Source organism: Ambystoma mexicanum, chromosome 6p, assembly GCF_040938575.1.
Source record: "Ambystoma mexicanum isolate Mex_15411 chromosome 6p, UKY_AmexF1_1, whole genome shotgun sequence".
In the NCBI taxonomy this organism is placed as follows: Eukaryota; Metazoa; Chordata; class Amphibia; order Caudata; family Ambystomatidae; genus Ambystoma; species Ambystoma mexicanum.
This window is the reverse complement of record NC_090935.1, coordinates 1,473,471,451-1,473,499,398: the sequence shown is the minus strand read 5'-3', so window position 1 is coordinate 1,473,499,398 and position 27,948 is coordinate 1,473,471,451. Positions and strand designations below refer to the sequence as shown.

At 43.8% G+C, this 27,948-nt stretch overlaps 2 protein-coding genes across 2 annotated transcripts in view; one reads left to right on the top strand and one right to left on the bottom strand.

Moving 5' to 3' along the window:
- Positions 1 to 27,948, top strand: part of SCARB2 (scavenger receptor class B member 2) — a 1,272,731-nt gene that overhangs the window by 37,134 nt on the left and 1,207,649 nt on the right. The window lies entirely within an intron of this gene.
- The window catches only part of LOC138510558 (serine/threonine-protein kinase MRCK beta-like), a 2,015,755-nt gene that overhangs the window by 1,746,773 nt on the left and 241,034 nt on the right, over positions 1 to 27,948 (bottom strand). Inside the window, exon 4 of the mRNA XM_069626316.1 lies at positions 23,308 to 23,466. Coding sequence (XP_069482417.1) covers positions 23,308 to 23,466 — 159 coding nt within the window. The remainder of the gene's footprint in view (positions 1 to 23,307; positions 23,467 to 27,948) is intronic.

Sequence of the window (27,948 nt, the reverse complement as noted above, 5' to 3'; positions counted from 1 at the left end):
AGTAGGCGGTTCTCTGAGGCATGATTGTCAGCCACTCAGCTGGGAGGAAGAGCTAGAGAGTGAGGTTTACCAAAGAGAGGCAACCCACAAGCAAGCCAGCTCGTGCAGGTCCCTTAAAGAGAAGTGTGCCGCGCAGAAACTATTAGAGGTCCATCTTACGAACAGGGCGGCACAGGCGTTGCTTTCTGCCCGGCAATATTACTACACATGGAGCAATAAAGCTAATAGACTTTTAGTGGCAAAGCTGCGGAAGCCTGCCCAGCGCAACTTTATCCCAGCTCTACTAGACATGGACATGAGGAGGGTCACCCTACAGTCGGTCAAAGTGGCACCCATGGAAAGTTATTTTAGAGAGCTGGGGGCAAGTGTTACCGGGGATCAAGGCCCGAAGGAACTTTATACAGTGCAATCAAGCTCCCGCAACTTACAGCTAAAGGTAGAGTGCTCGAATATGAAATTACTGAGCAGGAGGTACTGGGAGCCATACAAAGCCTCTATGCAGGGAAACCACCAGGCATTGACCGTTTCACAGCCCAATTTTACAGAACCTTTGCACCTGTGGTGGTCCCCCATCTGACTAAACTATTCAATAGTTTTTTGGGGTCAGGGGCCGTCTCGGACACCATTGCAGAATCCGCTTCTCTTGAAACCCAGGAAGGACGAGCGGATTGCTCAACATACAGTCCAATATTCCTCATGAATGTCGATGCCAAAGTCTATGGCAGGTTTCTGGCATGTCGGTTGACCAAAGTCCTCCCCAACCAGCTTTATAGTGGGACGCGGGGCACGCGATAACATCCGTAGAGTAGTTGATGTTATAGCAGCCAAAAAGGAAATACCAGAGCATTTTGTGCTGCTTTCTCTTGATGCCCGCAAGGCGATCAATACCATGGATTGGACGTACAGGATGGAAGGGGTCCTGCAGCATTGCAACTTCGACCCAAACTTTGTTCGCCTGGTGATGGCCAACTACAAGGACCCCAAGACTAGAATAAACATTAATGGTAATTTCTCCCAATTCATCAAAGCGGAAAGAGGGACGAAGCAGGGCTGCCCGCTCTCTCCCCTTATCTTCGGCCTGGCAATGGAACCATTGGCCCAACATGTCTGGCACAACCCCTTAATTCCCGGGGTGACCCTCTAGGGGGACAGGCACAAACTGGCCCTCTACGCTGATGATGTGTTGTGCTTTCTCCCTGGATAAGTTTGGCAAAATAACTGGCTTTCGGGTAGACAAAGACAAATCTCAGAGTGTTTCGGAATCCCGTGAAACCTTGCATAGGCCAGTAGGGGAATCAGGCTAACACTGGGCCTCGGATAAGTTGCCATAGTTGACTGTCGCAACCATTGCCAATTTTGACTCTTTGGCAGGTGCCAATATTCTGAGTCTTATAAAGAATGCCCGAGGCCAGTGTGCACGTTGCAGTCATCAAGAGATCTTGTGGATGGGCCAGATCCTACCTGTTCAAATCGACCCTGCTCCCGAAGTTCTTGTATGTATTCCAGGTGTTGCCCTTAAAATACAGGGATATCGAGGGGCTACAGGGAGACATTGTTAATTTTATTTGGGGGGGTTAGCACCCAAGAATCCGGAACAGGGTCCTGTTAAAAGCTCCATCCGCAGGAGGGCTCGGTGTACTGTCTGTGCAGAATTATTTTACTGGTGGCGCAAATAGGCCCAGTCTTGGACTTGGCACCAGAGATGCGGACCTCACGCTTGAAGGATATTGAAACAGCCATCTTATCTACCACATTACACAAGCTCCCATTTCTATTGGTTGTGGCCAGGGTGCAGGAGGGGTGGACCATGCCCACAACTGCTGTTACCAGGGGGCACTGAGATAAGGCCCATCAGATTCTGGGGATCCCGAGGGGATTGGGCCCTCTCCCATCTGTTACACGCAAGCCAGACCTTTCGACAGGGATGGGTAGGGGAGCTTTTGCAAACTTGGAGAGGAACTCCCCGCTGAGACTCCAGGACTTATTCATGAGGGGGAGCCACTCACGGTCACCAAATGTAAGACCAAGTTTAACTTGTCAGAAACCGAGCGGTTCTGCTATATCCAACTCAGTCATTGGACCACAATCCGACAACCAAGAGGGCAGCTACTGGGCCCCTAAGGGCATTGAACTCTTGGTCCTGGAAGGGAAGAATTTTTGGAAAGTCGCTCATCTTTATAGGCTCCTGTGGAACCCAGAGGGTGGGGGTAAACACTCCTATATGCTAAAGTGGGAGCAAGAGTTGGAGCGGGACATCTCGGAGGACTCATGGGCTAAGATCTGGTGGCAAACACATGCTAGCTCGAGGTGCACACAGACATAGGAATGGGCAATAAAGCTCTGTTATAGGTGGTAGCTCACTCTGGCTGGACTTCACCACACACTTTTGGAGCTGTTGGACCAGTGTTGCCACAGGTGCGGAGAGGTGGGCAGTATGTTGCATATGTGGTGGTCCTGCCCTTTCATAGCTATATTCTGGAAGGAGGTACTAGCGCAAATTAAAGACATAACTGGGGCCCAATGCCCCTTTCACCCTGTGGTAGTCTTACTAGGGGACTCATCTGAGGATGGTTCATATCCACTTTCGTGGCCCCGGGCCTCATTGACAACTCAATTACTCTTGGCGGTGAATATCACTAGGGCCTGCTTCTGGAAAACACAGGAGGGTCCCCCTTTGGCATATTGGTGGACCAAAATATGGGCTTTGTTAGCTATGTAGAGGATTACTGCGCTTATGAGAAACACCATTACCAAATATACATGGACCTGGTCCCTGTTCCTCGAGCATGTCCGAGACAGAGAAGCCCAATTCTTTAGACCCCTGTCTTATGCAAAGCCTATGTCTGTCAGGGAATCAGTATGTGAATGGACAAGTGTGGGGTGGGAGGGGTTTGGGGGGAGTAGAATAAATTGTTGGCTCCAGACTCTGTTTATACTGTTGCAATTCTTGTGTTTCTTGCTTTGTCATGTGACCAAAAAATAAAGCTTATATATTGCATCGAGGGTGTGTCCTGCAGTGTGAGTTCCTCCTTTGTTCATTTGTTGGAGGTGAAAACTGTCCAGGCTCAAGATTTTGATAGCTGATTCTGCTTGCTCCTCGAAATAGATGTCAGAGTACTGTTAAAGGTTCAAGTTGTATTGGTAGGTTACCAATTACGTCTGTGAAGCTTTCTGTGAATGTTGGGTTGTTTGATGGTGGTCTGTAAATAGGTAGGAACAAGATGTTTGGCAGTTGACTGTGAGGTGGATCAGGAGTACTTCATTGTCTGGAAGTCAATGTAGTCGGAAGGCAATATTGTGAGGTGTTTCTTGTGTGCCATGGCAATACGCCCTCCTCTTTGGCAAGTCTGGTTGAATTGGATGGGTTTGAATTTGGTGGGGATGGATTTGTGTAATATTATATATTGCCTGATAACCATGTTTCTTTTATAAAGAGCATGTTTGCTCCTCCTTTGCTAAAGATTTTGTGAGTCTTCATTCTGTGTTTGGAGCCGGCACTGATCAGGTTGCAGTGTATTATGTCTACTGCCTCAGGGTCACATGTCAGTGTCATGTCATTGGATGATCTTTATTGTTTCCATGTTCTGTGTGTGAGTCAAAATCCGAGTTGTCAGATGGTTGATTGGTTGTAGAGATGGGCAGTCTGATATTTCATTGTTAAACAGGTCCAGCAGGTTTCAGGTTGGGTTGTTATTTAATCTGATTCTAGCAAGAATGTGGTTGTTAGGTGGTCTGTGGTGATGAAAGGTGTTATTGGTTGAGGGTTTGTTTCATGTGATCCTGGGCATCTGCGTGCTGTGAAAAATGGGACAAAGTTCTGAAATTGCATTATTGGGTTACTCACGTGGGGTTTTACAAGATTCTTGTTCTTGTACTCATGTATCTATTTCCTCAGTTGATTGTTGGGATGTGCTCTCGGAAAAGCAGAGGGTGTGTAAAAAGTTTGAGAGGTTGCATGAAACAAAGCCGGTTGTTGTTATGGCTTGTAGTCTTTCTCCCTCAGGGGAACATGGGCCATTGTTGCTCAGTGTTATATATGCGAGCCACTCGGTGGATGGTTGGGTAGGGTTTGCAATATTTTTGATGTTGCATCTGTAGGTTAGTTCCCTCCCGACACAGCTGTCTTTCGTTGGGTATCCCATTGTTGCTGAGTGGTGTTATGCGCTGAGGTTGATGCTGTCAGTTATATTGCATACCGAGTGCATGCACAGCTTTGTGCTTTTGAATCACTCGCGGTTTAGGTTTGAATGCTGCTCATACTGCTATAATTTAGTTTGGTCACATTTCCATCTGTGTTTATGTCAGGGCTGCACTTGGTTAGCTTGTGCAAGCCCATTTCTCTTTAACTGCAGTATCCTTCCTCTCTGAGGAACTACATGTTCCAGCATCAGCTGTTGCATTTTAGATCCTTCGACACGAGTTTTGCGCCAATTTGCATTTGGTTTGCAGAAGGGTAGCAGGACTCTTCCGGGGAGCTCCTGCAAGATTAAGTGCTGGTTTCAGAATGTACCCTTTTATTCTGCTCTTACTACTATTCTTTGTCTCATTACTCATTTCTTACATACAGCATGTTGCAGGAGGAAAATGGTTATGGGACAGGCTTGAGTAAGTCGACTGCTAGATTGGAGCATGATTTGGCGATGGCCCTTGCACCCCACACAAATGATTCCATTGAAGCTCGCACTGTACTGCCTTGGGCAGTGGATGCTGATCCTGGAGATATCACTGGGGAGGTTGAAACTCAGACAAATATAAAAGATAGTTGTGCAACACAGTTAAATGCCCCGCTTGTAACACACTCAGTAAAGGGACAGGTTTTGTCCCAGGCAATTACTAGTGCCAAATTGCCTTATGCAGAAGAAATGAGCACTGGGTACATTGGAGCACAGTGCACTGTAATTATTCATAACAGGATGGGGGTGTTCCATGTTCTATTAGCCCCAGTGTGATGAGGTATGCTGATTCCTGTCTGTCCATTCCTGACACGTTTCCACTGGGCAATTGTCCAGCTCCATTGTTGGAAGTGGGCAGGAAATCTTCTTTCAGACGGAGAATTCTCCTTCTTTACAGCTTCAATCAGAGCTGCAGAACACTATTTCTGGCGTTATAGAGTCAATTAGCCTAAGTAAGACGAATATTAGCACACATGGAGTTAAGGGTTCTAAGGACTCAGGAGAATCTAGATTCAAAGACGTGTATACTTTTGTTTCTAACAATACTAGAACACCTGCTAACACTAAGGATGTTATGGGCCCCTCTAGGATGTTAAAATGTTGACTTTGCTAATAAATTCTTGCTCCTTGATTAAACACGCCACTGAGATAGTGGAATTTGTGATGTCTAATAATATCATAATTGGTGCTATAACGGAAACCTGGCTTAATGCCTCTGATGGACTAGCTGCTGCCCTTGCTATTCCATCAGGCTACAAAATCCTCAGAATTGACTGTACCAAGGGTCGGGGTGAAAGCGTCGCCCTAATTTATTTTTCCTCTCTAAAACTTCATCAAGTTCTTATGAATGGGCCTAAAGGCTGTGACATGTATGCCAAACTTCTATATCATCCCAACACCACCATTGACTTTGTCCTTTTCTATCGACCTCCGACATCTATAGCAGTCTTTCATAGTCAATTATGTGACATTTTAAACACCAGTGTTAAAACCATCATCAAAAGTTGTTGTCCTATTAGACTTCAACTTTGGACTTGCTGGCGACTCAGATTCTGTGGGAGGTACCATCTAGTATTTTCTGTCAAATTAGTTTTTTTCTCAGCAGGTGACTACAGCCATGCATGTCAAGGGCAGGACTTTGGATTGGGTGGCTAGTCACAATGTCTACATTAATAATCTAGACGTCAGTCTCTGCCCTTGGTCTTTTTTAATCTTTCTTGTACCTCTCATTACATTAAATATTTGCCAGAGAGGATTACAATCACCTTGAGAAATACCCGTAGCCCACCTGAAGGCTATCCTTAACAACCTAGATAACTTTGGGCCAGCCAGTCAACTGGTGGATGCACACCAGAATATGCTTCTGAAGACTGTAAATATAGTGGCTCCTGCCAAGACTAGACAGGTTAAGAAACTGAAAATGAAACAATGGCATTCAGCTGAAATTCAGGAGCCCAAAGTAGTCAAGCGCAAAGCTTTTGAGCTGTGAAAAGCAATAACTCAAAAGCAATAACTCAGATGAGAATATGGGTAGATATACATGTGCAGCAAAAAAACACAAACTGGCTATTATCAAGGCAAGAAAATGCTCCTATGATCTTAGAATAAAAAATTCTAAGTCGGATGTTAAGGAACTCTTTAGAATCCTGAAGGAGCTAGAAGGTCCATCTCCCTCAGTCCCAATGGTATTAAAGATGAAAAGTTATTGTATATCCATTCAGGACGTTATAATGGATAAGATAAAGCTAAATCAGAATAAAATGCTTGACTTTGGGACGGCCCAGTGGGAATCTAGAGAATTCCAGGCGTGAGAGTGATTGCCCCCAGTTTGAGTTTAGGTCGATCACAGAATTATAAATGTCAATCTGCTGCTCCACGGGAAGCCTACCAACTGTATAGGAGATGCTTGTCGGATTGGGGTTGTTTGTTTGTGTGAGATTTGATCGCCAATAACTGACCGTAATAAATATGCTCCAAGTAGCAGATTGTACGTACATTGAAGGAAACAATTAAAAAGTTTTAATACAATTAGAAATGGCTGTTGTGCAGCAACAGACAGTAAAGAATATGTTTAAAAACAAGAATCAAAGCGAAACAAACATCGTATTACCGGAAGGAGTGGATCCATTAGGGAAATTAACTTGTGGTCAAAATTTTGCGAGAAATGAAAATACTGCATAACTTCTGAAAAGACGACAACAACGTAACCAGAAGGGAATAGGTTGCGCATGAGAGAGAGTGCAAGAGACCGGTATCAGTACGATCGATCAAACCTTTGCAGCAATATAATAAGCAAATATAAGCAAAAAAGGTATGTTTAGATTGATTATTTATTTACAAGAGATAATACGAGAATATGCGAATATGAATAAGAATTTTTAAAAAACAGTGACTAGAAATTGTCACATTTTATTTATGTATGGAAACTGCAATTTACCTGCAAAGGAATGAAACTAAAAGTGTACAAAACATAAGAAAACTAAAGGAAATAGCTGAAAAATATGCATCATTAATATATGTGAAAAATGTGCTATAAAAAACGAGAATGTATAGCCAACATTAACTTAAAGTGATAATTTGTCTAGAATGACCTTCAATGTACATTGAATTACATTTTTATGAAACAAGGAGTAAATAAATGATCAATATGTACCATGAAAAAAGAGAATATAAAACAAGTTAAAGGTTAATAAGAAAAGTACTTATAAACGTTATTACCCGAAAACAAAAAATGTAATATTTTCTAAGTGCTGATTTTGAAATGTATGCAGTAAAAAATTCAAAGAAGGTCAATTTGTTCAGCAAAAATTCGATCAAATGAGTGATTTGAACAAAAATGCTCAAATAAATTGGCTAATACCCGTTTGTCCTGTGGCGGTTGTCAATGCTGCCCAACTAGTTCCGCTCATCATGAAATTTGAGAATACATCCTTTGATTGATGTTTTGTGCCGCACTTCATTAAGGAGGCCTGGATTGCTCTGCTATTAAAAAATACCTTGCTGGACCCCAGAGTACTAGCTAATTATAGGCCGATCACTACAATCCCGTTACTACTTAAGATCTTGGATTGGGCAGCCTATATGTCCAGGATTTCTTGGATAAATATAACATTCTGGGCCAGAGGCAGTCTGGTTTTTTGAAGGATGCACAGCACAGAGTCGGCGCTATTAGATCTCCAACTATTGAGGCCACCGTGATGATCGTGGAGAGGGGCTGCACAGCTCTCTTGATGGTTATAGACCTGTCAGCTGCTTTCGACTTTGTTAATTGTGATATGCTAGTTGCTAGGCTTGTTCATTTTGCCTCTTTTGTGCAAACAGCGGCCAGCTGTATCAGATTGTTTCTGACGGATCGGACTGCCAGATTTATTTCTGGGGATGCTAAGGGGGAGAATGTCGGGGTGACTTGCGGAGTCCCTCAGGACTCCTGCTTGTCCCACACATTATATAACATTTTTAAAGGGCCCTTATTTAATCTACTGGACGCTGAGGGTGTATACCACACCAGTTATGCCAATGATACTAATTGTCTCATCTCCCTTTCGGGTCACTACAACAAGGACACTGCGACCATTAATGAGGTTTTCAACCTCATTCAGGTCTGGATGATGGATAATGGCCTAGCCTTGAATGACTAAAATACGGAGCTCATGATAGTTGGCACGGCGGCTCGGCTGAAGAAGCTGAGTCCGCAATTTGGTGCATTTCAGTTAGCAGGCTGTGTCATAGTCACTCTTCCTAAAGTGAAGCACCTGGGCATATTCCTCAGAATTAGAAATAGAATTCAGCATGAGGGCACATGTGATCAGTCTCGATTCATCCACTTCGTACTATCTGAAACTGCTTGTACAAGTGAGACCTTCTTTAACTGATGATAATTATGTTACCGTTGTGCGAGCCATAGTGAGCGCCAAATTGGATTATTGTGCAAGCCTCTTGCCAGGGGTCAGCAAGTGTAAGATATTCGGCTTCAGATCATGCAGAACAATGTGGTCAGGGCCATGGAAAGCCTACGTAAAAGAAATCATGTCTAAGAAGCCACTAGCTTCCCATTGCCAGCAGAATTACTTTTCGACTCATGGCCGCTTTGAAACACAATTTACTTGATGTATTAGCACCTTACAAATGCAAAATAAAATAAATGTGCATTACACATAAGTGCCTTTATGGTGTGAGCCCTGGATACCTGCACACAGTGCTGAGGTCAGACAACCTGGTCCTTGTAATCCAAGATGGCTGCCAAGCAGTGTGGGGACGGCAAATTGAGCTCTGTGTCCCACTGAAGTTCTGAACTGCGGAATAAAACTTCAGAAAAATGTTATACACTTTGAATATCCAGCGCAAGCGAACAACAAGTAGGAAGCTGATTCTGGCAGAAACAACGTTTTGACAGTCCCCTGCAGCCGTTGCAAGTCGGGAGCAGTGCTCGAATAGCGCTCAAATGCATAGTGAAGCCGGATCCCTGAGGGACGACTCCCGGAGTCCAACATGCAGTTACAGAAAGCGAATACAGCAATAAGAACCTGCTCTACAACTACACCTTTGATGTTGCAGAAAGGATCCTCATAGTGAAAAAGGTAACGTGTGTGCCGTTGACGTTGCTATACAAAGGGACAACGCCCAAGACACCGTCCGGCACAGCAGAAAGTGCCCCAGGAGCCCTACCTATGCTATCAGGTCTGGGCGTGGCTGTACAGTAACTGATGCAATGGGTGAGTGGCCTTTACTTCACACATTTCATCATCTGGAGCTGCACAGAATCCCACCCCCCAGGGAGTTTGCCAAGCCGCATCGGGCCAGGTAGAGGCACCGAATGACATTTAAGACCCCTCCCTTCCCAATCATAGAGGCTGTATGCCTCTAACTATTTGAATCTGGAAAGCACTATTTTGGCAACAAGGGATAGGGTAGGCGCTCAGGGAATGAGCACACACGGGCTGCAGAAGGATTAGACTCTGGCCCCCTAGGGGACTGCAAATTCATTAGAAATGATACAGTGCAGGCTTTTTGCATGTCAGGGGGATGAAAAGTTATGGCAGCCCTTGCATAGCAATCATCTGCTTAACCCCTTCAATCCTTGGGGCTGAAACATATCTGCTTTCACAGTGTCTGAGAAAGGAGAAATCCAGATCTTCTATGCAAGTTATGTTGGACGTGGAAGATACTTACCTTGTCTAGGGTAATTTTGATTGCAAACATCACATATACAAGACATTTCCTGGAAAGTTAAAAAGAATAATGTGATTACAGAAACAAAGGGAAATACATTGCCACTATCTGCAGCAGGGAAATCCCAGGGGAGTACTCAGTCAATGTCAGGACCCAGAAGGAAAAGAAAAGAGCGCAATTCCTCGCTCCCACCTACTCCTACAGAGAATCCGATAAGGAGCGGTTGACTCAGGTCGGGTGGAGCCCAAAAAGTCCCTGATCACACGAGAGAGCTGGTCGAAGTACGGCAAGACAGTAAAGATACTACGATGGAGGCTTCGAAAGAGGATGTTGAGCAGTGCTTCCAAGTTTTTCAGGATAAACTTGCTGCTTCTTTGCAATTACAATTTGACAATTATACTACTGAATCAAATCTGCCCTGTCAGACATACAAAAAGATACTGCTTCTCTTGAGGAAAGGACAGATACAAACAATACAAGATTTAGCCCAAGAATCTACAAAATCAGAAGTGCTTCTTGAACAGCTGGCAAGGACAACATATTACGTGGAACAGCAATGTGAGGATCTGGAGAAGAGATCGAGGAGGTCCAATAATCGTACACGGAATATTCCGGAATCAGTGACTGACTCAGCCCTAAGTGAGGAAGTTACAGGTTTCTTAGAGATTTACCAAATACTGACACAGAAGCAACAATTCCCGTAGATAGAATCCATAGGGTCGGCCCAAACCGTCAGGATCCGGGCGCTCGCACCTAGGACACACTGGTAGCATTGGCAAACTACCCACAGAAGGAACTGATTCTTAGGGAAGCCAGAAAAGCAACACAGATCAAACTTAACGGGAATTAAATTACACTATATCAGGACCTATCCCCAAGGACGCTACAAAAAAGAAGAGATATGCGTGAGATCCTGCATTGTCTACAATCCCAGAAGATACCATACAGATGGACATTTCCCTTTGGTCTTTTGTTCACTTGGGATGGCAAACACTAGGTTACAACGAAGGAGGAGGGGGCCCACATGTTGGAATAGACCAGGAGGATCAACCGGGCCCCAGCACTGGGATGCAACCCCACGCTCCCTGAGGACTGAGATACTGGGAATGGACAACTGTACAATGGTTCCCGACAAGGAATCAAAAAGTCCCTTTACCAGTGGAGAAACCCCTGGAACCCCAAAGGATCAAGATCTTACATGGCTACTGGCATAAGGATAAATAAAGTACATTTTTCCGCAGATTAAAATAGTTATGGTATACAGCTTTGGCATGAAAGAAGCTCATTTTGGAACTCATTAAAGACAATAATGAGGATTTTAGGATACCCTGCATCTATCCCTGGTTTAAATGGTGGGTCATCGCTTAGGACAGAGTCCAAAGAGAGATTAGCAAGGATGGTTTACACCAGGGAGAAGGGGAAATGTTGGGGAGGGGAAAGGGTAGGGTATAGGTAGGGAGTTGAGTGGGAATGTTGGCGGGGGGAAGAGGTTGTGCACAGAACCAAAGACAAAGATTTAAAGAGAAGATGTTAGAACTGCATAGTGTCACACTTTGCCTGGAATCTCACCTGTTTATCTTTCGAAGTCTTGGTCTGGGGTTTTTCCTTATTCCGGACAGCTTGGGTCTTGTAGAGACACGGTCGCGTATCCTCCGTCGCCAGCGTGCAGGTGAAATCCGAACTAGGTGAGTATGTGTTCAACTCCAGGAAGGAAAGGAAGATTTTGCAGAGTCTCGGGAGGAGGGAAGCCAGGAAGGGACCAGGACAAGTACAAGGCGCTAAGGGAAAATCGCTAAGGGCGGCAAGGGCCAGGGAAGGGCGAGTGCTAGTAAGCTAAGAGGAAAAGGGGGCTTGAACAAAACCTGGAAGGAAGAATGTACTATGCGCAAGGGAAAGTACGACCCCACTTGCCAAAGTTCGGAAAGTTAGCGTGGAGACGTGAGCGCCGCGGGGGCGTGTCTCTTTTCAAGGGACATGCAAACTCCTGGAAACACTACAGCGGTAGTGATGCACTAGCGTCGGCCATGTTGGATATACTTTGGAAGGGATGTAGCAGTGTCTTATGGACCACGTAGTCCACAAGGGACTGAAACGTTGAATCATGACGCATAGTCAAGTTAGTGATTTCGTAAACGGGCTTGACCTTCCGTTGCTTGACACCTAATATGAAGGGGCTTAACACCCCCGTAAAGAAGAGGAAATTGGAAAGGTTACTCAACACTCATCAGCCTGATCTTGTAGTTCTACAGGAAATACAAATTAAATATCAGGAACATTATAAGTTGAAACTAAAGCAATACCCGATAATTAGGCAAGCTAACACAAAGGGGAAGACAGTGTGGGTACTTATCACTTTTAAGACAAATATGCAGGTTTCCATTGTGAAGGTGCAAGCGGATAAAGAGGGTCACTTTCTTTATATCTTAGTGCAAATGGGGTTGTTAACCGTAACTCTGGCATCTTTATATGCCCTAAATACTGGCCAAGAGGGCTTTTTGAAGACAGCATTATCTAACTAGGAACAGTTTGGTCTGGGTGAAATGATTTTGATGGGAGATCTGAATATTGCATGAGACTCTCTACGAGATAGAAGTTCTAACACCACATTTGCCCATCCCTTGCCTTCATTAGCCCTTAGACAGAAATGTGATCAGTTGACACTTAAGGACAGGTGGCCTACTCTGAGAGGAGAGGAAAGGGCATATACATATTATTCCCACATCCACAAATCCTTTTCCAGGATAGATTACTTTTGGGCTTCAACTAGGTGGATAGGAAGAGTGACACAAATTGAAACACACACAATCACCATCTCAGACCATGCACCCCTGACCATGGACCTTAACTTCCCCAAGCTGCTCCCATGCTTTGGAGCTGGAAGTTCCAAAAGGAATTAATGTCAAACCCGGTCCTTTATGATGAAATAGAAGGAAAAATTTAGAAATGTTTTGATTCCAATCTGGACGGGAAGGTGAGCTTAGATGTAGTCTGGGATGTGTTTAAAGTGACCCTTCATGGGGAACTTATCGCAATAAAAGCATATAGGTGGAAGCTTAGGCGTCAAATGGAACTAGACTCATCCCCGAATCTTCAAAGGAGATATCGGAATGCCAAGGGTGAACTGGATAGCCTTTTGTATTTAAAGCAGAAGATATACGTTAAGGCAAATAAAGCACATAGAATGTTAGCTAGGCAATTAAAACAGACAATAGCATCCGAAACAATTCAAGGGGTGGAAGACACATTGGGGAAGAAAGTAACAATGAAATTATAGCCAGATTCTAAGCATATTACGCTGATTTATATTAGTCAGAATGTCCAGATCAGACTGCACAAAAAAACGATCTGCAATCACTCGAATTGGAGAACATTTCGGAAGAAGATAGGACTTCTTCTCGGGTAATATCGTTGTCTAAATTTGCCCTATTAGTTATAACTAACCTTCCTCTAAACAAAGCACCAGGACCCGATGGGTATATTGCCTCTTTTTATTAAAAAGTTCAGAGCAATTTTGTCCCCGAAGCTAACAGATCTTTGTAACTCTTTAATTAGGAGCAACAAAATAAATGCTTCAATGGAAGAGGCTAAAATGATCCTCATTCCGAAGCCAGGCAGGGATTTATTTAAATGCGGTTTATAACATCCGATTGCGCTCATGAACATTGACACAAAAATATATACAAAGGTTCTTGCAAATTGGCTGGAGGGCCTTATGCCTCATCTCATCCTTCCCGATCAGATGGGATTCATAAAAGGACAACATACCCATGACAATATACGGTGAATGTGTCATTTAATTGAAAAGGTGGCTAAAAAGGGGGTCTTGGTGGCATTAGACTCTGATAAAGTATTTGACCGCGTGGAGTGGTCCTTCTTATTTAACACCTTACAAGCCATGGGCTTTGGTCCCAAATATTTAGCGATGGTAAAGGCTAATTATGTGCATCCTTCTGCTAGACTATCCATAAATGGTCAACTTTCCCCACGGGTCTCTCTCTGTATAGGAACAAAACAGGGCTGTCCCCTCTCTCCTCTTCTTTATACATTGCACCTAGAACCATTATTATCACAGCTTCGACAATCGAAACAAGTAGAGGGCATATCCTTTGGGGGAGACACTCATAAGTTGAAGGCATATGCTGATGATATGCTCCTCATGATCAGTAACCCAGTTGTTTCATTACCTGCAGCAGTTGCCCAATTGGAAAAGTTTGGCAGAGTGGCTGGTCTTAAAATCAATATCACAAAGTCTATAATTTTGACTCTGGGGCTTAAACATGGCGAATTATCTAAAGCAATAAAAGAGACACCGCTTAGTTGGACGACAGGAGGCATTCGGGTCTTGGGAATAAACATTACACGTTCAGTTGTGCAATTATATTCTGCCAATTACCGCCCCTATTAGTCAAAATCCAGAAGCTTAGCCAGTCCTGGAACCGTTTAATGGTTTCATGGCTTGGATGGATAAATTCAATTAAGATGGTGATTTTACCCAAGGTATTGTACTTGTTTCAGGCTCTCCCGATCCGAACATCTTCTGTACGATGCATAAAATATCGAAGTATATATGGAAAAATAAACCCTCCCCGTATTGTACTGAAAACATTAATGCTTCCCCCAAATAGATCCTAATTTTAGAGAATATTAACAAGCAGCACAGCTGTGAATTATAAAGGACTAGTTTAGTGAAGACACACATAAAAGATGGAAACAGATGGAAAGGGCTATAGTGGGTCCTAGCATGGGAGAGAAATGATGGCTACCTAGATCAGATAGACCTTCGAATATCAATCTCAGTGTGATTACCGGGGTGGTGGAGGACATTTGGGGCTAGGCCATCCGTCAGCATGGCTTTACTTCATTTTCCACCCCCTACACCTGTTTGTTAGCTAATCCACAGTTTACCCAAGGAATATCTGCTGGCTCCTTTCCTAAATGGAAAAAAGAGGGCTGTATAAAGTTTTGTGACAGGTTCTTGGGGCACAAGATTAAGTTCTTTGCTTTATGTGAAGAGGAGTTGGCCCTCCAGGAAAGTCATTGCTTCCAATACTTTCAAGTCGTCATTGGTTGCTGGCCCCACCCAATAAGTCAGTGGCTTTCAGACCATGTACACCATTTGAGCAATTTATAACCTCCAGCTCGGGGATAAACATTTGATTTGCGGATTATATAAACTCTTAACTGATGAACCCCCACCAAGTGCTCTTACATTTCAACTGGCCTGGCCAAAGACCCTGGGGTTTATGCATACAGAGGAATCATGGTCCCGTTTATGGATAGATATCCCAAGAATGACAAGATCCATACAGATCTGGGAATTTTGGTTCAAATGAATGTATCAGTGGCACTATAACCCTGAAAGATTACATAACATGTCTATATCAGTTTCTGTCTTTTGCTGGGGGGGTTGTGGAGGGAGAGGTGATTGGTTACATATATGGTAGTCATGTCATAAACTGTCCCAATCCTGGGAGGAAGTGCAGGAAAATATGGGGGTAATGTTTGGTTTCAAGACGGAGAGATCGCTTGGGGAAAGTCTTTTGGGCCTGGCACAACAAGATAACGGACTGTGGCTGAAATACAAGAGGAAGGCATTTCACATTCTTCAACTGGTGGCTTTACTGACAATAGCTCAGAAATGGAAATCTAAGGACCCCCCCACACATAAAAGACTAGTATCATAAATTATGGAATTTCATATCTTTGGAGTGGGTCACATATATACGATTCAAGGGGATCAGGCTAAAATCTCAACCGAATGGGCACCGATTTTGAACTACCTTCAGAGAGACTTTATGGAACAACAGTGCCCACAGAACTTACGAATTTTGAATATACTTTGAACTCAGTGATATTTGGCTATTGTGTACACAGGAGGGTAAAGGTAGGGTGGAAGGGGAAGATTGGGGGTTCTGGGGGAAGAGGGCAGGGGGTTATATTGTGTTTATTTTGTTTTATATTATGTATATTTGAAAAACCAATTAATACAAAATAAAAAACAATAAAAACAACCTGGTCCTTCTTCATGTACTTAGAGCTAGTCTTAATTGTGTTCTTCAATGATCTTTCTTTTATGCAGCACCAACAAGCTGGAATTCTCTTCCGACAGATTTAAGGACAAGCCCTTGGCTTGATACATTTGAACGTGGACTGAAAACATTCTTGTTTCATTGATCTGCTTGTTTCTGCCCTCTCGGATGTTATTATTTGATTAGGTTTGTGTTTTTTGTTGTGTTTGTCTGTTCAGCGCTATTATGCCTGCGGGCTTGCTTCTAGTGCTACATACATTAATAAAGTAAAGTAAAGACAATATTTTAATATCATGGGATACTTCTAATGTAAAGGTGCCTGGGTGCATGAAACGAGATACACTGCAGCACAATTTTACTCTAAGGAAGTCTAGGTGTGGGATGTGAAATAGTGGGGGTGGTATGTTTTATTCTGGGCAATTATAGCATACTTAAGGGCAAAGCAAGGTGATTTTATTTAGCAATACCTATATGTGAAAACAAAGAGTATGACTGAGAAAGAGTACAACATGTATGCCCATTGATAGATGTGTGACAGAGTATGAAACAATGTAAGGCCTTAGGTTAGGGGTTATCTAGGTGTGGGCAAGTCGGGGCAGGCCGGAATGTGTTACGCTGCCTGTGGGTGGGACCTGAAACCAAGAACTCACTGGCAGGGGCTCACTGACATGGGATCACTACTATCAGCTGACAAAGGTGAGGGGGTCATGTGCAAATACCCAAACCTGAAAGCCCATGCTCATGAGAGCCCATGCATGCGAATTACAGGAGCCACACACTTGTCTACGCACGTATAAAGTGACGGGCTGAAGTGAAAATGGCATCTAAGTACCTTCCAGGAATTTAGGGACAAAAAGAAGAAGAGACACGAAAGGAAACAGAGGAAAAGAAAGGGGACAAATGGAAAGAGAAAAAGGGAGAACGACAGGCAGAAGGATAAGATGAGATTGGAGAGGAAAGACAAAAGACATAGCAGGAAACGAAGAGGAGAGAGATAAGAAAAGGAGCAAAGATGGGAGGAGAAGGAAAGAAATAAGAAGGCGAGGAGAAGAAAGGAAGGAGAAAGAGTTAGAGGAAGGAAAAGCCAGAAGAAAGAAAGAAGGGAGGGAGGAACGAAGAAAAAGGGAAAAATAGGAATGCACCAGAGCCTACACACCAGAAGACTTGTGATGCAGAGGGATCATTGCAATACCTTCCAAGGATAGCCTCTTTAAAACAGCTAACTTTGCTGCTACAAGTGCCCCAAAAAAGCGAAGAAGGGCGGACTGGAAGACCTCCCCACTTTGGGACACACAGGCAAATCATACACCGCATAAGAACACAAGATGATTTGGAGAATAGAGGGTATTTGAGAGAGAGCGAAAAAAAAATAGAAGAGGACAACATGGCGAATGCTCTAGCAAAACAAGTATTTGAGACCTCCCTGGGAATCCTTAAAGATGAGTTGAAATAAATTCTATGGAAGGAGCTGAGGTGGGGAAGCGAGGATCTGTCAGCAAACACAGAAAATAGGAGAAATATACGGTATTGTACGATTTGACCGTATCCAAACGATCGCATGTACAAAAAGTCCTAAAAATGCTACCACCAAAGGTTGGAACACCAAAAGTTTGAATTGAACCTTTGGTGGTAGCATTGTAGGTAAGTATTAACAAAAAAAAAAAGACTGCAAGGGTGGTCACTATACTTTAGAGTATAGTGAGCGGGGTGTTGCAGGGGACACCCCCGCAGCTCACGAAAAATAAACGGGGGCTGCGGTATTCAAGTGCCTGTACGGGCTGGCTCGTAAGTATTTGGAACTCAAGATTGTCCCTGATAGACCTGCACAATCTCTGTGGTTGGCGCTTTCATTACTTCTGGATAGCCCAAAATCTAGATTTAAACTGAAATCTACCACAGATGTTCAGTGATTGCCCCACAATTGTGGAACAACCTACCCATGGCCATCTAAGAAATAGAACCTTTCCTTTCATTCAGAAAAACCTAAAAAAGGTTTTTATTTTGCTAAATATGCCACGCAGGATTTTCTTTTACTTTCTTTTGAATTATTAATCTAGCAGATTGCAGTCAGAAAATGCTGGCTCAAGGCGAATCCACACTTTTGTGTTTGCAGGGTAGTTGTCAGGCAAGGTTGATTTTCCCAGTTGTGTGACTGCTTCGCAGCAAAAAGACAAAGTTATTTCGACCGGGATGATCAAACACTGCACCAACTTGTCCTTGTTAATTAGTACAGTGGACAGAGCCAGATAATAGATATTTGAAGAACTTGCAAGTTATAAATAGTTTCAAAAAAACAATTCTTTTAATTGTAGAATGTCCAATAGATGTTTTCTCATGAATACTCTGTACACGTGTTTCACCATTCAGGGACAGGAATGGTTCATCAGGAGAGTTTTAAACATTTATGACTATTACTGATTGGTCCCATATATTGGGTTATTTCCATATATCCTTATTTGCATTTGTTAAGCATGAAAGGTTGAATGTCCAATTTGTTTTTAAAAAAATAGTCATTTCTTCATATATCCGGCATCATAAACTTGTCAATTCAAGGATTCAGGAATGTAGAAATTAGGGGCTGCGGCGCGCCTCTTTCTCCCAGATGCTTCCTGTTTGGAATTATTAGCAGCTTCTTTGCACCCAGATGCTGTTTATTGCGGTTACACATTTCATTGTAAATTCAATCAGAAACACAAGTATTCATTATCTGTGTTTTCTCTAACTGCCACACATTTTCTGTTAATCCAACGCCAAGCATCGCACCTCAAACCAGGTGCATTTCGGTTTCGTATCGCTGCGAGTGGTTCTGCAGATGAGTTTCTCGGGAGGTTTTCCCTGTGGGTATTGGCTTCTGAACCCAAAATTCGAGCCACACTCTTCTCTCTCATAAAGCGTAGTTCCATCACCCTAATATGGTGTAGTTCAGATTCAGATAATTACTGCACTATAGGAACTCTCGAGAAGGAACTGGGGGAGTGTGGGGGGGGGGGGGGTCACCTTGTCCAGTCTCCAGGGGTCACATCAGAGATTGTCTGTCTCCCCCTGACCTCTAGCCTTACTCAACAGTAGACAATGGGTGACCTTGCCATAGTATATGTATGACTATGAAATCTTGGCCAGTGTGTGTGTTTTCGTCTCTTTAACAGGAGTAGTTGCTTGGGTCTTCTGATGTTCCTGTGGGTGTCCCCTTTCCTTTGATCTGCATGACTCACAGACTCCCTTTCTTTGACAGGGTTTTTGGTGTGCCACTTTGGTGTGAGTAATGGATTTCAAAAGTGTGTTAGTTAACAAGATAGGGACATCTATTTGAGTTGCTGTATTGAAGTATATCCTGTTCTGCGGAGAGCAGGGACTGTAAAGGTAATAGAGGCTGTGGTGAATGCTAGCAATCTCGGATGTGTTTTTTCGGTTCCATGTGTTAATATCCCGGTAAAAATATCACCATACACAAATATCGCCATATTTTTGCGGCAATATTAAGCCATGGAACCTGCAGACCCCCGCAACACCCATAATTTCTTTAATGGAGCGGAGGACACCCCTGCAACCCCCGGTCCCAATAACCCCATAAATTATCCCCACTAATAATATGGCCTATGGCCTTACCCCACGACCATATTTATGGCAATATTATTGGTGGGGATAATATTACCTGATACTGTTTTTTCTTTGCTTCTAATGGTTGAGTTACAGTAGCTGAAGACACATTATTCCTCTGCCAAGATGAAAAGCATAAACCCCATATCTTGTTTGCTCTTGCAAGCTATGCTTGTACTCGGTTGATCTCCATCTTTTGTTTTCAGTTAACATCCACGTTCTCTTCTCGTCGTTATGGCAGGCCTTTCTTCTGACCACTAATAGATTGAGGTATGGAATTTCCAATTACTTATTTATTAGTCACGCCCAAAGCCCACGGACGTCAGGGCGCACATCAACACAAGGACATTTTCAGAGGACAGGACATGACACAAGGATCAATTCAGGAAAAAACATTTTACTCAAATAATAGTTTTTAGGCATTTCCGGAAGGTCCGCAGTTTTGTTTTCCTGGCGCAGCTCCGTTGCCAAGATGTTCCAAGTGATTTTCGACCTCTTTCTAACTCTCAACATAAGCCTTTCGGTTTCATGTGCTTCCTGACGTCAGCCTTCAAGGCACGTGCACGGTTTCCACCACAGTCGTCGTATCCACTGTTGGCTCACCCACAGTGAAAGCTCCCTTTCCTCAGATCTTGGCTTCCTCTGATAAGGCAATGTCTCTGCTCCCAATTACATATATATTTCCCTTCTGCTTTCCTCAAGCAAGCTTTGGAGCCTCCACTGGATTCTTTCAAGAGCCAATGTAAATATATAGCACTAGGACATTTAGATCCTCTACCCTTGATTTCCCTTTAGCTTTTGTCAGACTCTTGATTCCCTGGGGTCTTTTACAGCACCACGGTGGTGGTATCCACTGGCTCACACAGTTGACATTGCATTCATTGCCTTGTGGATATTGCCCCCGTAATTCTCTCGATTGGGGGGACCTCCGCAAAGCTGGGCTCTTTGGACTCTAGAAAGGAGCCATCTATATTCATTCTTGCTTGACAGGATTTGGCTGCTGCAGAACATTCGGGAGATTGAATGCAGTGGGAGAGAAAGGCTGAAGCAGAAGCTGCAGGGCAAACAGCATCAAGGCAGGTACTTTGTGTTGTTCACTGCGGGGCACCTTCTGCAATCGTCTGACAATTGGGTGGCACCAGGGCCAGCACAAACTGTTCTCCTTCTTAAGGTTTTGGAGCATGGGTGGGGCGAGCATGGAATGAATGGGAATGGGATTAGTCCCCTACCAAGGACACTTATGTGACAGGTACTTTGTGAGAGCACCGTGCAACAGTACGAAGAGAATTCACAGCTGGACCCTGCAGAGGTCGCCATCACAGAAGGGATTGTCAACACAATCAGGGTATCCCTATAAATGTGAAGGAGCCAGCACTGTTGTATACTGTGTTCCCCTGAGGAGGGTTGCAGTGCTACATGCCCTGGCTACAAACTCATGCGCCATCTTGCAGCGAAATTACTGTAATGGTGCTGCTGGAGTGACAATTTGGAAAATGCAGCATGCCCGGTAACCAATCGGCTTCAAGTAACCCTCAACACTTTTATGCCCAAAAAAACACAACCTCCCTTTTTCCTGTCTGTCCCGCCCCTCTGCTATGTACCTTCAAGACTATGTGAAGGTGGTCCCTCCCTCAGAGGACTGATAGAAAGGTGGGAGGCTTGAGAAATAACGAAACCTCAATTTTTTTGTTCAGACAAATAAGGTTGAAGCGTTTTTGTCGTAAATAATGTAGTATCACATATTGTTTCTCTGTCATGTTGTGCCATCTTGGCACTGTAAATGGCATAACAAGACAGTTAAACCATATGTAGAATCTAATTTCTAATGTCTGATGTATCACATATTATTATTATTTGTTTACGGGGTGGCACCCCACAAAACTGTCTTACTGCCCCTTCACTCCCCAACCCGAACCTACACCTTTACACAACCCCAAGCAAACCTTACTGCCCCTTCCTTTGCCCCAACCTCCCGCCCTACACCTTTACTTTAGAAGGGTGTACAATCATATTGACGATTTTTAACATTACAAAACGATTTTATTTTAAAACGAAATTTAAAAAAAAAGGATATTTCTTGGTCTTTGTTTTTTTAGACGAAAAATATGACTCGATCCCCATTTTACACGTCTCCGCATTAGCCAAGACACCACCACAGTAGCCAGCGAGTTCACTGCAGAATATTCACCACACACATTTTTAAGTGCAGAATATTCATCCCTAGGAAATTCCCTTGCAATATTTAATTTACAAAAGATACAGATAGTAAGTTTTGGAAAATTGATATTTTGTCGGTGGGGGGAGGGGGTTGGGCGTTAATGGGCGCTTTTGGTTGTTCCTTCAGCTGCACTAAAGTTACAAACAGTACAAGTTCAAAATTGAAATATTTGGATGTGAAAAAAGTCAGGAGTAAAATCACAGGGAATCACTACCTGATGCTAAACAGGGGTGGATTGGCCTACAGAGAACTCTGGAGATTTCCCGGTAGGGTTCTGCCTCCTGGGCCTTTTGTGTGTGGTAACCTATTTTATCTCCCAATTTTCTGATAGGAAAAGGATTGGGCTTTCTAGAAATGTATAATATGGGGCCACTTTGAAAGCTATTTCCAGGGCCTCTTTTGGTTCCCTGTCCACCCCTGATGCTAAAGAGTGCCTGCACAGCTGCAGACCCTCCTCCTCCAGTAGTGCTGGAACATTCGATGGTCCATCCAGCCTCCTCCTCTGCAGATTCCCTCCCCAGCAGGTTATTGGGTGAGCAGTCACACCGTTCCTCAGGTATTGTACCAAAACAGTGCAGCCCATTACTGAGACATAGATTTCACAGGATCTTTTTCTGCACATTTCATCGCAATAAAGAGGGAGGGGGTTGGGCCTTAATAGGGGAGGGTGGGGCGGGGCTGAGGAGTCCCCCCTGCATTCATTTTCGATGAAATGCGCAAATAAAATCGGAGAAATTGTATGCGCAGTAAGGGATGCGCTGTTATTTCGTAGATCCGTTCCTCATGACCACCGCTCACAGTCAATCACTGCACAGAGGTGAGGGCTTTTGGGCCAATCGCAGCATAAGCACCATATGTAACAGTAGTTTTGGTGGTTTCATTGTAATGACTTAAAAAATGCAGCATTCAATGTAATAACCTACAAAGTACTTCTGCTACCATAAAACTGTTAAGGATTTACTCCTAAAGATGCAGAATTTCAATCTTATGGTGAGACAACACCCCACTGAAACCAAAAAGCCACATTTGATGAGAGCTCAATTGCAAAAAGTAACATTGGTTCAAAAGCAACATTTAATATTTTCAAATAGTGTATTTGAATCTGTGTGATCACTGCGCTGCCCGTAATTCTGCAGACGAAAATGTCGACCACAATTACAGCGCGGCACAGTGACCAGATAGATCACTTTTACCCACTTACCCCAGCCCGCAACCCTCAAAACGGCACCCCTCAACCCCCACTTATCTTTTCTGCGGCGCACTTCTGTGTGCGCCGCCGATATCCTTGTACCCCTGTGGCGTCAGTTCCTCCCACTTACATGTGGCGGTGCTGACGCAGCAGGGTCCTTTCTTTTCGATTTTTTTTAATCTTATCCGCCGCTTACCATAATGGTATGGTAAGCGGGGGAAACCCCTGCGACTCCTATTACTGCATCCAAGGAGAGCGGGGGACACCTCCACAACCCCTGCTCTGCTTGGGCGCAGTAATGGGCGTCAGGATTTTTGTACCGTGCTCAGGCGCAGTGTTAGTTATGTTGCCACAATCGTGGCAACATTTTGGTACGATTCCATGTATTTCCACAAGCACAAAATGAGTAGCTAAAATGCCATTTAATCTAACCATGAGTTCTTTTAGCTCTTCCTCTTGGCTTTTATCTACTTCTTGCAATGTTTTTTTGAGGCGGGCTATCTTTTTTGGGAGGTCGCTTTCAGTTGACTCCAAGATGATCCGCTGAAGTTTACTTCTGTTCAATAACTTCGTAGCTTCCTTTATATCTGCCTTTAAAAAAAGTGAAAAAGAGGTATAGCATTTTAAATTAATTAACGGCATTTGCATTTATTCTCAGCATCAGCTCACTTTCCTCTAATAACCTACAAGATGAAAATGACAATGTTTTGAATAGCTTACACACTAAAATAATCAAGGAATGACATTTACATGAATCAATTAGATGACTGCTCTTACGGAAATGTTTTTTCGACAGTGAACTATAAACATTCCTGTATGGAATACACATGTACATGGAATACATTCCTTGGAATACAGCTCTGTCTTTGGACACTGATAACCTACCCGACCTCCTTCAACCTGTGTCTTCTAGCAAATGTGACAGTCCACCATTCATCTTTTTTTCTCATTTCACTGCTTCTTTTTGTCTAAAGAGTGCTCCAGGCCAGGGATTTCATAGGAGTGTCTAAGGGCAGCACACTGTGTCAATCTGCTGACCTGTGCATGATGCTGAGTGGCCTTCATTGGCCGGTTGCAAGGCAGCACTGCCTCCCCTGTACCTTTCATTGGGCCTCATTACCGATGTTGCAGTAAGGCAACAATGGCGCCGCTAGTGCTACCAGCGCCGTTATTACCTCGCCGCAACATTCCGAGTTTGCTCGCGGGTGCCGCTCTGGAACGCCTGGTCAGACCAGGCGTGCAGCGCGGCACCCGCGAGCATTACCGGATGGCAGCAACGGCCCCGTTATCAACGGGGCCATTGTTGCCATCCTCCCCATTCCCATTGAGCCCTATGGGGGCTCAAATGGGAATGGGGAAATACCGAGTCCGAGTCCCGCGAAAGGGATTTACCGGGCCCTCCAATGTCAGAATGGCCCGGTAAATCCCCTTTTGCGGGACCCGGACCCGGGTTTGGAGGTAGCCATGCCCTTATTAAGAGCATGGCTACCTCCAAACTCGTAATGAGGCCCATTGTGTCTGCCATGACAGTGAATTACAGCCACTGAATATAATTGATGTATAAGACAAAATCTCTCCAGGTCCATAATTAGTAGTTGGGTTGGCCACTGAAAACGGGTAGTGCCTGGCACACTGATTTAAAGGGGAAGTTCACTCAGAAATTGTATTGGCCCAGTCGATCAGGCATGTATTTTTGAGCAAACATCGATCCATCTTAAAAAAAAAATTCAATGCATCTTACCTTATGTTTTCTCACATTTACACATGCTAAACTGACGGGTCGGATACCGCCACCTTGTGCTAAACTTAGCCGTTGATCCATGCCCTAAGTTCCCGTGCCCTCGCAGCAGTAGCGCTTACACCCATTTTCACAATACCAATGCACGTCTCATGTCAACATTGTCTGTGCGCAATCTATTGACGTGTCCCCATGGAAATGTCAATATGATACTTTCCTCGACAATTATAAACAAACCCTTTCTTGTCAGACAACATTGGAGATTCTTTTTCCTCCGTGTCAGTCTATTTCATTCTGAGCCTCCCTGACATATTTTTGCTCTGTTCAGCCATCTACCAAATACTATATACCGAGAACAGATACTTACACTACCTAAAATGAATTAACTCAGAAGTCTCCTTTTATTTACACATTACTTATATTATGTACAAATGTCTTTACCAAACCATATTTAAATTCTAAATTTATATTCCTTATTTTGTACGTGTGTCAATGCGAAATTTCAAAGTTTGTGGCTATTATTTCTGTGTTTGCACTATGGGTTTTTGTAACATGGCTGTTTCTTCTCTTATTTTTCTTTTACATTGCATTTTAAGGTAAAACCTCATTTTGTTACTGTATACAAACAAAACCTTTTTTATTTTTCACACTGTTGATTTTATACTTCTTCAATATTCAGGAATTACGGCAACAATTCAGCCCTAGCTGTACGGGCCCGAATGTTCAGTAAAGGAAATGGTTGAAGGAGAAAGAAGAATGATGGGGAAATCAGATGAAAGTCATGACGATTAATGACCAGAGACTGATCCTAGGCTCATGGAAGACATTATCAACTGGTGTAAGACCTCGTAACTAGGACTAATGTCTGGCACAGAGATTCCCAGGACCCCTCTTGTTATTTGCATATTGTAAGTAACTTTAGGTCTGACCCTAAGTTACTAGGGGAATCCAGACGTGGACCCCTTGCTCACTATTCTTAGAAAGGCACATGTCCACCCTACTGATGAGGTCCAACCAGAAAGAAATATGTGTCTAGGGTTGCTGTTGGTACTCTTGTTCGGAGGAGAATTGCCTAGCATTTCGGTGCTGGACCCCCCCAGGGCGGGACAAAGACTGATATGTTTTGGATATTTCTCCTCTGTGAAAGATAGTGAGCTAAAAACTCTGGGTAAGGCACTCGTAACCAGGACTAATGTCTGGCAGAGAGATTCCCAGTACTCCTCTTGTTATATGCAACTGGTGTACCTGCCATCGTTGTGAGGTTATGCCAACTCTGGTGGAGAACTGCTCTTGCAAAGAAAACTCTGGCTGCTTGGCCTACATAGCCGAAGAAGACAAACCACTGCTATGCATTACCGAGCTGCAGAGATCTGTGTTGCGAATGATGATGGTCCTTATGCACAAACTTCCAGCTACAGTTCACCCTCGTAATCCCAGTAATGAGTATTTTTACTCTTTATACTTGGTATGTTTGACATCCGAGACCGCTAACTTATGTTGTTCTCCTACATCATCCCTACTTGAAAACAAATGTATCGTCGGTCGGTACTTTGCTTGAAAAGTTACTTTTTAAAGCATAACAATACCTTATATTTTACAAGACAGTGCAAACAAAATAACTGCAATTATTGGATTCATTCAAGTAAACTATTTCTGTATTTCTTACACAGATCGTACAGGTTTGTGGCCTATCGAGCGTATACATGGTGGATTTGTGGAAGAATTGGTTTCTACGTTAAACGAGTAATACCAGCCTGTGTGGTTTGAGCCATTCATGAGAAATTCTCCAGTGACTATTGTGAGCGACTTGAGTGCGTCCTCACTTCCCTTTCCCCTACTTCCTCTGCTCAGGTGGCCAGGGAAAGGCCATCACTTTTGGATCTCGACCCTGGGGGTGGATATACAAGGGAGGATCACCTGGGTGGATGAGGCGTGGGGAGTGGGGAGAGGACCTCCTTATGTGAGACACACTATCCCCCATTCCCTTTTCACAATGAACCTTCAGTCCCAGAACCCTTTATAGGTTGTCAAACCTTTCCCTTTCCTTCCTTTCAAAATGACCCTCGGAATGTAATTATCATACTAGGACAAGGTAGAGGTAGAGATCAACTAGGAGGGCCCTGCCTTATTTGGGCCGGTTAAACACACAACAATCTTCTTTTATTAATACAGAGGAATATCAGATCCATGATAAGACAAGGAAGAAACAACTGGGAGTCATACCCCCTTCCATTCAGCCTGTACCACTTTTCTACACACAAACTGCCCCACAATCATTTCCCTTTAAGACTGGGATGAGGAGGTGGCAACCGGGAACTATGCACTCTCCCATTCATTCACACCACTTTGGTACTGGGACCAGGGAGACAACTGTGGAGAATACCATTGGCATGGTCATTAGGCATGTTCCACTAATAGATACATCTATGGTCATGCAAACGACTTACACCTGCAACCTGTTAAGGAGCCACAGGTGTATTAAATGGGAGACCAGCACAAGCAGAGGAGAGACCCACCTGGAGAGGCCAACTTGGCTGGCAGACGTGAAGAAGGCTGGAGAGGGGCCGGTGAAAAGGATGCTGTGTGTGTTGCAGAGGAGTGAGAGAGGCACTGGGGCCTGAGTGGGCCACGAGAGGGTTGAGTCACCCTGCAGTCCCCTGTGCCATGTGTCCACAGCTGGAGCTGTGGGACATTGAAGGCTCCAGACTGCTGCAAGCCCCTGCAGCAAGGTTTGAAGGCAGCAAACACTCCTTGCTGGAGCTCCCAAAGAGCAATAGCTGAGCGAGGAGAAGCCACACAGAAGAAAGAATACGCCCGGAGGAGGGGCCGCACACTGGTGAATGTGAGTAAGGGAACACTCATACTGGGGCACTCCGTGGGCTGGAAAAGGGCATATGAAAATGCAGAACAAACTGAAACTTATGTTAATTGTGGTTGGAAACCGAATTGAGGAATTTTTGAATACCGAACAAGCTGCAAAGCGACTTTAAGATTGCAACAAGAATGATTGAATACCGAACTGTAGGAAAGATATGAGAAGTGTATGAAAATATGGAACGAATTAAAGCAATTAATGAGCCCTTATAAACAAAGTGAAAGCAAGTAATGAGTAGTTATGAACTGATTGAAAAGCGAGTGATGAGCATTAATGGGCAATGTGAAAGCAAGGTGGTTGAAAAGGATGAACACCAAGGAGAGAACTGTGTGAAATACACATTGTTTTAAAAATCAAGAGATTGCCATGGAGAAACAGCATTGAATGTTGACTGAGGACACAGGTTTAGAGACAAACCCTGTGTTGGCAAGAAAGCCTGAAAGATTGTATGAGATATTAG